The sequence below is a fragment of the Macaca fascicularis genome, chromosome 7 (assembly GCF_037993035.2).
Source record: "Macaca fascicularis isolate 582-1 chromosome 7, T2T-MFA8v1.1".
Lineage (NCBI taxonomy): Eukaryota > Metazoa > Chordata > Mammalia > Primates > Cercopithecidae > Macaca > Macaca fascicularis.
The window spans coordinates 120107124-120120119 of NC_088381.1; the positions used below are offsets into that span (position 1 = coordinate 120107124).

Here is a 12996-nt window from a genome sequence, read left to right on the forward strand (position 1 = left end):
TATCACTTGTTTTACATTTAAAGTCTTTTAAAATAATTATTACAAATACAATATTGAAAATATCAGAATCTAAGGAGACATTTTTCTACCATCCCGTCTCAAGTGTAAGTGAATGCTTTCATTTGCCTATGTCAGCTTCTGAGCCTTGTCCATGAGCATCTATGATTTTTATGTTTACATTGCCATAATATAATTATATATTTAAAATAGTCATCCACATGATGTCATATATTTTCAGAAGATTTGTCCTATAACCCAATTAAGCAGCCTGGTACAGCTCTGTAGATAATGGAGGTAATTTTACCATTAACTTAGCCTAAGATATTTTCATTAAAGGTTTCCCTTTTAAGGAAAAAATGTACTTAACCTGGTTACTCTGAAAGCTAATATAAAAATGTATAAGCCTGTAGAGGTCACACAACATGATGTTTGTCTTTCCTTATCTGCTGTATGTCCCTCAGTGCCCACATGCTTCATCCCCCTCACCCCCATGCTTGGTACAGAGCAGGAGTTCAAAAAATATTTGACGCATGAACAAATGATACTTTTCTTGGTTGTACAGTGAAATTACAAAATAGGATTTCTCAGGAACTGGGGCAGAAGACTCCAAAGTTAGGCTTGAGAACAGGGTAGGATGGACAACAGCAAAGCAGGCAGGAAAGGCAACCGGAAACCCCATCATAAAGGCCAGCTACAGTGCCTGAGAGGAAATGCGTGGTTTCCTGAATTGCACTTGTTCAAAACCTTCAACCTTAAAGCATGACATATGTAAACCTTGTCAAGGACCCACAGCTGGCCCAACAGTCATACTTTGGGGTTGTTTTCTTTAAAAGTTATTTATAATCTTAGGGCTCCTAGGATAAATACAGAGTTGTAAGCCACTGTAACATGAAAATAAAGCTGCAAAGAATTGAAGTAGGTACGCTTCAGAAGAACAACCCATGCAATATTCCTAAAGGAAGGATTCTTAAGCTAGTGTCCATTGGGTCTCCTCTGGGTACCATAGAGGGACTTCAGGAAATGGTGAACAGCCTGAGATTGATGTAAAGTATATGTGTGTGTCTGTGTATGTGTGCCTGTGTGTGTGTGTGCATGTGTGTGTGTCTGTCTGCCTATGGAGGAGACCACAGCTTTCATCAAATTCTCATGTCTTTTGGTTATAGGGCCTGCTCTTCCTCTCACTTCATTAAGTCAAGTGGGGCTCTTCTAAACCCATTCTTATGTGCTAGGGGCTAGAGATGAGAAAGAGAGACAGCAGGTAGAAGAGAGGGGAAGTAACTCTATAGAAGGCCTTCTATTGAGTCAGTATAAGTGAAAGGCTTAGAGAGTGTCCAACCTGCATCAGGACCAATAAAAATGAGCTCTTATTATTATTATTACACTTTGCCAAAGCACTTCATGTTTTCTCAACCTCACAACAACCCCACAAGTTCAGCATAAGTCCCGTATTCCATTAGGTTGAACAACTAACCCAGGGTCACATAGCGAGTGGTGGAGTTCAGAACTATCTAATTTCAAAGCTTAGATTCTTCTTCTCCACCCTGTGGCCTGAATTACTGGCCAGACTTTCAGTCTGGAGGCAGCCTCTCTTTCTACCCTTCAGGGTTTCACATCTAAAGCCCAAGGGTCTTGCTCTTTCCCTGAGTCTGTCCATCAGAACAGGCATGAGGCCTAAAACTGAGCCCCTTCAAGCCAAGGCATAATCTACTTGCTTACATAACAAAACCTTAGTCATCCCATTGAGATTCCACACTCAAAGCCAATTTCTCTCACAGGTCACTGAGTGCTAGTTACAGATATAAAATCACGCTTATCACAATTAACTCCCTTGCCTTTATGATGCAGCCAAGTCAAAGCCCAAACAGGAATAAATTTTTTCTAGTAGTCACAAATCAGAGGCGTGAGAAAGCTCTATGCCAAATCCACCATTTTCTGATTTCAAAATCCATGCTAAAAACTGCAGTTAAACATTAGCTACCAAAACACCCTTCTATCAAATGAGAATCATGGTGATTGCATGTATTGAGCACTTTCTATGTGCTTGCTCTTTACGTGTTATTTCTATGCCTCAAAAGAGTCAGGCAGGTCAGATAGATGCTACTGATTGAGAGGATAAGCAAGTCCCATAGGGTCACACACACAGTGAGGAGCAGAACCTGAACTCGAATCCAGGCCTATCTGATGACAGTAACAGTGCTGCTAACCATGCCCTTCCCACCAACTCTCTACAGTCACTGTGATTCATGGTACCCAGGACCAACACTGGCTCTTGGCTTTCCCACAAACCACTTCCCTGAAATCTGGACAACTTCTTGGGAGGAGGAGCCATGGGAACAGGACAGATGAACTCCAAAATAGAAGACCTGGTGAGAGGTCCAGCTCTGCTGCTTCTCTAGCTCTGTCACCACGGGCAGATCACTTAACTTTCCAAGGCCTCAGTTTCCTCGCCTACGCAATGGAGATGAGCGTGAATGCCCCACATTGCACTGATTTAGAAGAGAGGAGGAGCTAAGGCTTAGGGGCTTTCCAGACACGAGTTACCTTTACCCTTCCTTAACTCGCTAATTCAAGACAACTAGGTGGAAGCCCTTTCTCAGCCTCCCCTCTTCGCTCATCTTCAGAGTTCTTGGCCACCCCATTTCCACCACCAGCACCCCTCGCACTGCCCTCCTCCCAGGTGGCTGCTGCTTAATTTCCCCTCCATTTCAGTAGTTCTTCTCTTGCCTCGCTAGAAGGGCTGGTGTTGGGTGCTTGGAATTCTGGCTATTTTCCTCCTGCCCTTCCGACTCGGCACCAGTCTGTCTCTACTGAGAACGCAGCGCATCCGGGCTGAGCTCTTCACTAGCCTGCTCCGCGCTCCTCAATGCCAGCACCAGGCGCTCACCCTGCAGAGCGTCCCGCCTCTCAAAGAGGGGTGTGACCCGCGAGTTCAGATAGGAGGTTCCAGCTGTGGGGAACACCCCGCCGCCCTCAGAGCTTTATCTGTGGCGCAGCCTCTCTGTCCGACCCACGCGCGGAGCTGCCGGGGGCTCTTTAGCACCCGGGCGCCGGGACCCTCGCCCTTCCGCAGCCTTCACTCCAGCCCTCTGCTCCCGCACGCCATGAGGTCGCCCTTCTACCGCTGCCAGAACACCACCTCGGTGGAAAAGGGCAATTCGGCGATGATGGGAGCGGTGCTCTTCAGCACCGGCCTCTTGGGCAACCTGCTGGCCCTGGGGCTGCTGGCGCGCTCGGGGCTGGGGTGGTGCTCCCCGCGTCCACTGCGCCCGCCGCCCTCGGTCTTCTACGTGCTGGTGTGTGGCCTGACGGTCACCGACTTGCTGGGCAAGTGCCTCCTAAGCCCCGTGGTGCTGGCTGCCTACGCTCAGAACCGGAGTCTACGGGTGCTTGCGCCCGCATTGGACAACTCGCTGTGCCAAGCATTCGCCTTCTTCATGTCCTTCTTTGGGCTCTCCTCGACACTGCAACTCCTGGCCATGGCACTGGAGTGCTGGCTCTCCCTAGGGCACCCCTTCTTCTACCGACGGCACATCACCCTGCGCCGGGGCGCACTGGTGGCCCCGGTGGTGAGCGCCTTCTGCCTGGCTTTCTGTGCGCTACCTTTCCTGGGCTTCGGGAAGTTAGTGCAGTACTGCCCGGGCACCTGGTGCTTTATCCAGATGGTCCACGAGGAGGGCTCGCTGTCGGTGCTGGGGTACTCTGTGCTCTACTCCAGCCTCATGGCGCTGCTGGTCTTCGCCACCGTGCTGTGCAACCTCGGCGCCATGCGCAACCTCTACGCGATGCACCGGCGGCTGCAGCAGCAGCGGCGCTCCTGCACCAGGGACCGTGCCGAGCCGCGTGCGGACGGGAGGGAAGCGTCCCCGCAGCCCCTGGAGGAGCTGGATCACCTTCTGCTGCTGGCACTGATGACCGTGCTCTTCACTATGTGTTCTCTGCCCGTAATTGTGAGTTCCCGGGCCCCGAGGCAGCAGGGCACTGGGACTGTCCGGCCGCGGATGCGGGGCGGGAAGGGTGGAGCGGAGTGGGATGGGCGCGGCGCCAGGCGAGCTGCGCCCTGGGCAAGGAAGGTTTGTTGCTGAGTTCCCAAAATTGGATTCCCTCCACAGCCCCGAGATATAACTCAGTTTGCGGAGCGAAATGAGGGAAAGTTAGAGAAAGGAAGGGAAAGACTGAGCCTGGCTGTGTCTCCTTAGCCCAGCAAAACCTTCTCCATGTGGCAGAACTCTTTCCTCTCTGCTTCCTTCTGGGGAGATCTCGGGGTAACTTTTGCGCCTTAGGAGGAGCAGAACTTAGTTCCTCCTTGGCAATAGGAGTCCTCTACTTCCCGACGCCTGGGTGATGTTTTATTTTGTTAGACGTGCTCATGACTTCAGTGGTATCAGAAATGGGCGAATGGCATCTGGGAGGATCTCCCCGGTGTTGGCACAGATAGGGAAAAAGAAGTTTCATCCAGCCAGAGTGATTTGCAGATGCATAGTTTCAATTTTGAAAAACGTGTGCGTAAACTTTGAGGCGCCACGGCTGCTGTTTCTGGTGCTGCATCCGCCAGGGATTATGGCGATGGAGGCCGAGGCTCTTTGTATGTTTTAGCTGCTGGTGTCGTTTTCATAACCTGGCTTGACGGGTTTTGAGTGTATCTTGGCAAGTGAGGTGACACGAAAGCCATTATCTCTGGTTTCAATTTAGTAATGAGGATAGCGATGGAGATGAAATTACCTCCTCGTTTTGAAGGCATTTGTTCCTGGAGTCCCCGCCAAGACACCTGGGAGTAGGTGAGACTTGAGGAAACTTTTTCAGTGTTGCTTCTCTCCTTTCTCCCACCCCCAAGGTACCTGTTCAACAAAAACAACACTAAAAGAAATTCCATTGCCAATCCCATGTTCTCGAAATCCTGAGACTTCTGTGAATAGGAAAGTTGTTAAATTTCTTCTCAGAGTGTAGCAATTTTGGATATTACTTTCAATGGTGAATGAAAGGAAAATACAAAGCAATTTTCCTTTAACTGAAGCCTTATTGTGTGCGGGAAAAGAAGTCTGGGGCATGAGCATGCAGGGATGGGAACGGTATGCCTCCAGAATAAATAAACACATGAATCTATATCCGTCTAAATATAGACATAGGCACAGATGATATATAGCAGTGGTTTTCAAACTTTAACGTGCTCAAAATCACCAGCAGGGCTTCTAGAAAAAAGATGGCTGGACCCCATTCCCTGGAGTTTCTAATTCAGACATTTTTAAAGAACTTTCATTCTTAACAAGTTCCCAGGTGATATGCAAGCTCAGATTCAGGGTTCACATTTGTAGAATCACACTCTAAATCAGGAGTTGGCAAACCATAGCTCACAGGCCAAATCTATCCTGGCCACTGTTCTATATCTCCCTGGAGTTAAGAATAATTCTTACAAATGAATCTCTGCAATCAATTTGATAAGGCCCAAGAGCTTTGAGCTTCAATTGAGCCAAGTACTATTTCAAGAAAAGTACTGTTCCAAGAAAACATTTTATTCTTCTCCTTAGTAGAAGTATATTACAAAAAAATTGTATTCAGCCGGACATGGTGGCTCATGCCTGTAATCCCAGCACTTTGGGAGGCCAAAGCAGGCAGATCATGAGATCAAGAGATTGAGACCATCCTGGCCAACATGGTGAAACCCTGTCTCTAAAAATACAAAAATTTGCTGGGCATGGTGGCAGGCGCCTGTAATCCCAGCTACTCGGGAGGCTGAGGCAGGAGAATTGCTTGAACCTGGGAGGCAGAGGTTGCAGTGAGCTGAGATCGCACCAATGCACTCCAGCCTGGGTGACAGAGCAAGACTCCGTCTAAAAAAAAAAAAATTGTACTCAATTATTAATACATTTTGATTTCCATCAAAAAAAAATGTGGAAATGTGTTTTCTCCCATGTTATATTAGTACCTATCAAATATTTATGATTTTGTCTCTTGGCTCATAAAACCTAAAATAGTTACTATCTGGCCCTTTAGAAAATCTTTTAGGAGCTCCTATTATAAAGTTAGGGCCTCACTTATCTATGCTGTGATAAAGCAGACAGTAGCCAAATGCATGGAAATTTTGACCTTAGTTTGAATGTTTTAGTTAGACCAATGCAGAAAGCAGCACCATACAGTGGAAAGAACACTGCATTTGGACATGTCTCTAAGGGGACTTGGATCACTCATAGGGTAATGTGAGAATTGAAGGAAATAATGGAGTTGAAAAAGATTTTCTAAAAAACTTGCAAAGTTCCAAATATATTTAATGTTGACAGCATTCTTCACAAGAACCACCATTTTCTAGAAAGGATAAGGGCTTTAGCATCAGACATGGGTTTGAATCAGGCTTCATCACTTACTAGCTATGGTAGCAGCTAATTTACCCTTTCTGACCTCAGTTTCCTCATCTGTAAAATGATTATAACCATACTTGTTCTGTAAGATAGTTCTGTAACATGTTCAAATCTATAAGATTTGAAATTATATACACAATATATACATTCATCACCTAGCCCAGTACCTTGCCTCAATAATTAGCATCATTATTATTACTATTTATAACTTCCATGTATTACTGTTGCCTGCTGGACAGAAAAAAAAAATCAAGAACTGCTATCTTCTCAAGAGATAGTGCTATATGCTAAGGTAGTGGCTCTGAAACTTTTTTTGGTCTAAGGGCCCCTTTATACTCTTAAAATTATTAATGACCCAGACAGCTTTTGCTTATGTGGATTAAATCATCAGTGTTTCTCATAATAGAAAATAAAACTAAGAAATTCTAAAAATATGGTTGCAAAACAAGATAAAATGTACCTCTTGTGTTTTCCATATGTACAAGTAAAATGTGGGGATTTCAAAATGATTGAATGATAGTAAAGTTACAGAGATTATAGCAAATAAAGTGGAAAAATCCTGTTAAGAGCACAAAAGTACTGAAAACATCTCTGAAAACTCACGTGTACCTTCAACCTACTACCTTAAAAAGTCTAGAAAACACAAGGATACACAACCACATATTCTATTATTTGTGAAAGTGACGTCATCATTTGTTATCTAGCCTTCATAAAATTCACCGTACACCTGTGAGAGAATGAAGGGGAAAAAGGCAAATCATGTTTTTAATGACAGTAGCTTTGACCTACTGGACACATTGAATAGCTATTGGAGATTTTACACTCTTCTAAGTAATGGACCTAGCAATTGTATCTTTATCTGAAGGGGGAGACATGGGTGACAATAAGCTATATGGTTGACTTAAAAAGAAAACACTTTACATAATTTGTTTTCCATTTGCCCCTTTCTCCTCAAAGTGGAATGTGGCAAAATATAATTCCAACTATTTGAGAATGCTTGATTAGTTGGGATCTAGACAACTAAATGATACTAGCATAATTAAAACAAATTATTTTATTTTCTAGCCAGCATTTATCCACGTCAAATCCATTAGGTTATTTTGACTTTCAAGTCACTGGATTTGTATTCGAAATGTATTGTTCACTGGGGCGTGGTGGCTCACACTTGTAATCCCAGCACTTTGGGAGGCCAAATCAGGAGGATTGTTTGAGCCCAGCCTGGGCAACACAGTGAGACCCTGCCTCAAAAAATAAAAATAAAAATAGTTAGCCAGGTGTGGTGACACGTGTCTGTAGTCCCAGCTACTTGGCTGAGGTGGGAGGATTGCTTGGGCCCAGAAGGTCAAGGCTGCATTGAGCCTTGATCGTGCCACTGCACTCCAGCCTGGGTGACAAAGTGAGACTCTGTCTAAAAAAATAATAATAATAATACACAGGCATTTTTAAAAAGTGCTCAACATCCAGAAAGAATTGGTGTGAGAAGAACGCCCTCTGATGGACATGGGAGGCATTGAAATAATGTTGCTGCCAGCTCCTGGACATCCCTGCCCAGCAGCCCTCTCTGGCTTCTGATGCCCTCTTCTATCCAGTCCACGTACTGTAACACAACAGACCTTGCCCTTTGCTCTTTAAATCTACCTCAGACCCTTTCCCTGGGCCCATCCCTTGCCTGTTATCCCTTACAGGCCTCCAACAGCCTCCTTTGAAACTAGCATCGCACCCATTCTTTCTGCTTCCTAAAATAGCATACACCTAAGAGCTGTCTCAAGCACTCAGGGTGTCCTCTATCTCTTCTCTGACTTCATGGATTCTGACAAGTGATTAAATAGCTTGTACTTATCTTTACCTGGTTTATAGACCTCTCTCTTGTAACACCTAATATATACATGGACATCCTCTCTCATCCATCCCTGCTCCCCCACCAACCTCCAGAACATTGTGGTTTTCTAAGGTAAAAATAATTTGGGCAAAAACATGTTTTTTTGTTTTTTGAGAGAGTGTTTTGCTCTTGTCGCCCAGGCTGGAGTGCAATGGCACGATCTCGGCTCACTGCAACCTCGGCCTCCCGGGTTCAAGCAATTCTCCTGCCTCAGCCTCCCGAGTAGCTGGGATTACAGGCGCCCACCACCACGCCTGGCTGATTTTTGTATTTTTAGTAGGTGTTTCACCATGTTGGCCAGGCTGGTCTCAAACTCCTGACTTCAAATGATCCACCCGCCTCAGCCTCCCAGAGTGCTGGGATTACAGACATCAGCCACCGTGCCTGGCCTGAAAATATGTTACATGCCTTAGAGAATGCACTGCAAGCTGCCTTTAAAGCTCATGCCATATTATCTACACTTACACTTTCTTCCTATTATATCAAACTGGAAATTTGAAAATTCAATCGAGTTAAGTGTTCAGCATTAAAGTGAATTTTAAAAATCATATGCCTACAAACTTTGCATCAAGCTTAATGAAATACAATATTTATGTTATGGAGAAGTTGTTAAGATTCCCTCTGCCACCGCCCGACTTCAGATGGGCGAGGGCATCCAGATTAAACAGCTGAGTCCAATGTAGGGTGTCTTCCTAAGTGCAATAGATTGGAGTGGCTGAGCCCACTGAAATGCTCTATAGAGAAGAAAGTAGAACAGTAAGGAAATGATTATGGGAAAAATGCATCTTCTCCAGGAGATGCTCTCTGATTGCCTCGAATAGGTCCAGTCTCTTATCCATATCCCTTCTTACTAATGTTGAGTTTGCATGCTTCCTGTTCCATTAGAGTCCATTTATCCTAATATGTATTTAGAATCGTAGGCATAGATAATGCAATGGAAAAAAACAAAAACAAAAAGAAGTGGCCAGCCTTAGGCAGAGTGGAAAGCGATGGTTTTGCTAGGTCTAGAGATCAGTGGTGACTGAATAGGAGGAAAAGCTGTTGTTTGAGGCATTTTGCAAGGCTCCAAGGAGGCTACAGAGACCCCAGGGAAGATCAGACAATAGGAGTTAGTTGGACCTAGGAAGGGCAGTCTTATATTTTAGTGCATGCTTTTGCCTTCTAGATTGGAAAAAAAAAAAAAAAGGGATGTCACCCATGAAAAGGTTAACAATCTGTGCTAAGAAAAAGTAGAGCAATTTACATGAGTTGAACAGTATTTTTTTCCAAGTCATCTCAGGTCTTTTCATTGTCATATTTCCTGTTTCTTCACTTTGATTAAAAGCTTCCATTCTATTGGTGTCTGCATACATGTGACATTTCACAGGTGTGACTTATTTCTGAGAGAACTAATAGGAGACGACAGGAAGCAGGGAGAAGAAACGAGAATTGAAGAAAGTACGTGCAAGGACGCTAGCTAGAAGGAGACTCTATGAAAGCATGGTGACCCTGTTTGTAAAAGATTCAGCAAATCTTCTTGGCCTGGCAGGGACCTAGAAACTTGAGCCCAGCAGGTAGAATAGCCTTCAGGAACTTAATCAGACTGGGTCTCTGACAAGTTCTCAGCTTCTGCCCTACCTCCCAGGTCTGGCCACACCCCACCTTCCCAGCTCCCCGCTTGCACCCATCAGCTGCAGTGGCCTTAGCTACTTGTAAATGTACCAAAAACGAGTGTTCCAAGCTAAGCTGCCATGTTCTTACAGAAACTTAGGTGAAGTAAGTGAATCGATTGCTGCCATTAACCTTTCCACATCATAATGGAATGTTTTTCTTCAAAACAGTATCGCGCTTACTATGGAGCATTTAAGGATATCAAGGAGAAGATCAGGACCTCTGAAGAAGCAGAAGACCTCCGAGCCTTGAGATTTCTATCTGTGATTTCAATTGTGGACCCTTGGATTTTTATCATTTTCAGAACTCCGGTATTTCGGATGTTTTTTCACAAGATTTTCATAAGACCTCTTACGTACAGGAACTGGTGCAGCAGTTCCACTCACATGGAATCCAGTCTGTGATGGTGTTTTTCACTCTGTGGTGCGCTGAGGAATATGTCACATGTTCAGTCAAAGAACCATGATTTTAAAAAAAACTTACAATTTAAATTAGAAGTTATCTTAGAAGTTATCTTCCATAACAAAAGCATGTATATGTATTTTCAAAAGTATCTGATATCTTAACAATGTGTTACCATTCTATAGTCATGAACCCCTTCAGTGCATTTTCACTTTGTTGTTAACAGCAACTAAAATTTCATATATTGTCACCAATGTTAAAATTCTTAAAAAGCAATGGTATTGTCCCTACATTTGTACTTGGTGGCCCTGTTCTGTTTAGAGAGGCCTTGAGACATATGGGTCTTATAAAATATAGTGGAAACACCACCATTTATGATTATGTGATGGGCATTCTTAAAAAGCATAATTTCTTACCCTATTCATTTTTTGGTGAAACCTGATTCATTGATTTTATATCATCATTGCCCCTGTTTAGTTCATTTCTTTGCCAATTGATCTAAGCATAGCCTGAATTATGATATTCATAAAGAAGCGAGGTGGGAAATATGACCAGGTCAGGCGGTTGGAGGGGCTTCCCCAGCCACCATCGGGGAGTACTTGCTGCCTCATGTGGAGACCTGAAGCTATAACTAGACACAGAGCAAGATATGACTATAGCCCACAACCCAAAGAAGCAAAAATTCATTTTTATCTTTTGAAGTCCAGTTTCTTTTGTATTGAGTCAAGGGTGTCAGTAGGAATCAAAATTTGGGGGTGGGTTGCAAAATGTTCTTTCAGTTTTTAAAACCTCCGTTTTATAAAAGATTTATCCTATCAGTGGATTCTTTGGTGGAAGGATTTATGCTTCTTTGAAAACCAGTGTGTGACTTACTGTAGAGCCATGTTTACTGTTTGACTGTGTGGCACAGTGGGGCATCTGGCACAGCAAAAAGCCCACCCAGGACTTAGCCTCAGTTGACGATACTAACAATGGCCTTAACATCTACCTTAACGCTACCTATTACAGCCGTTTTCTGCTGTCTGTGGAGACAGTAAGATCTTAGGTTCACAAGATTTTACTTCAAATTACACCTTCAAAACTGGAGCAGAATATAGCTGAAAAGGAGCACAACTGAGCACTTTAACAGTCATTTAAACGTTTACAAGGGTCAGCAACATAATGACCGAAAGGGAAAAGTGGAGGAAACGCAGCTGCAACTGAAGCGGAGACTCTAAACCCAACTTGCAGGTTAGAGCTTTCACCTTTGGTAAAAGAACAGATCGGGGAGGTTAGAGGGGTTTCAGCATCTCTGGAGTTCCTTTGGATCGGACACTCTCAGGACTCCGAGATGCAAAGCCTGCTGCTACATTTGCGTAGACTCAAGACCTCCAGCCAGAAGTCCCTTCCAAAGACAAGAGTACTCATGTTTACTTATTTCCAACTTAGCAGCAACCTCATTTGTTTCACTTATGTTTTTTCCCGTATCTCAGAGATAATATAAAGCTGGGTAATTTTTTATGTAATTTTTTGGTATAGCAAAACTGTGAAAAAGCCAAATTAGGAATACAAGAATTATGATTTGACAGTATAACATGATGAAAAAAATGCAGTTGTTTTTGAAATTTAACTTCTGTTTGTATCTTCAATGTGTAAGTACATGTGTGTTTTATTGTCAGAGGAAGAATGTTTCTTGTATTCTTTTTTGGAGAGGTGTGTCATGATAATTGTCCAGTTAACTTGAAAAGGCCCCAGATGAATCAATAAATATAATTTTATAATATTTTGCAGAGGAAATTACTTTTCTTTAAATGAAAGAAAAAAGCTTGGTTTTCTTTTGAGCAAACTGTTGCCAGCAATATTTCATTGTCTAGCAGTTTCATAGTGTGAATTTTTATACACTGTCCAATTAACACTTACATTACTTTAAACAAGCTTTCATAGACTTACCTAAGGACTTAGTACTCCTTTTTGTTTTATACAAAATGTAGATATACCATCTGGATGAAGTCCATGTTGAGATAAAACCAACTCTTCCATAATCTTTGTAGATTTATTCATTAATTCATTAAATAATTGACAGAGACCTTGTGCCAAGCAGCTGATTAGGTGCTGAAGAAAAGAATAAAAATAAGACTTAGTCATAGTTCTTGAGTTGCTCATTGTCCACTGCAGGAGAGAGGAGTGTAAACAGTTAGGATACAGCATAGAAATTCTCCAAGTATTGTGAGTACGCAATACTATTTATTACTATTAGAAGTAGTAATAAATTTACTATTAGAAGTAGTAATAAATTTACTATTAGAAGAGGAGGCCCAAACTAGGGACCACGTGTAGAGTTGTCAGGAGAACTTCACAGGAAGGAGATGCATTGAAAGTCAAGTATTGAAAACAAGTAGGAATTTTGACACTGATTGAAAACTGAAAAGAACACAAAGAGAAAGTTTACGTAAGATAAAATATATACGGTTAATAAATGTAGACAAATATTCAGCCTAATCAAAGAAATACAAAAATCAAATCAAATTGTATAACAACAACAAACAACAACAACAACAAAAAACCTATGACTCTCAATAACAGAGGTTATTCAGAGAAGAACATTCATGTTCCCCTGGCGAGTTCGTAAATGTGTATACCCTTTCTTGATAGCAACCCGACAGTGTATCAAGAACCTAAAGTGTTCTTTGCTGTTGTTCCAGTCATTCCACTGTAGCATTCTCTTGCAGAAAAAAT

The 12996-nt window shown here is 43.1% G+C and overlaps 1 protein-coding gene across 1 annotated transcript; it reads left to right on the forward strand.

Annotated features, from left to right (window-relative positions):
- The first annotated feature begins 3009 nt into the window (after window positions 1–3009).
- On the forward strand, window positions 3010–12043 carry PTGDR (prostaglandin D2 receptor). The gene is made up of 2 exons (XM_005561258.5): window positions 3010–3947; window positions 10050–12043. The coding sequence occupies exons 1-2, from the start codon at window positions 3102–3104 to the stop codon at window positions 10281–10283; spliced, it is 1080 nt and encodes a 359-aa protein (XP_005561315.2). The 5' UTR covers window positions 3010–3101; the 3' UTR covers window positions 10284–12043.
- Window positions 12044–12996: the final 953 nt, after the last annotated feature.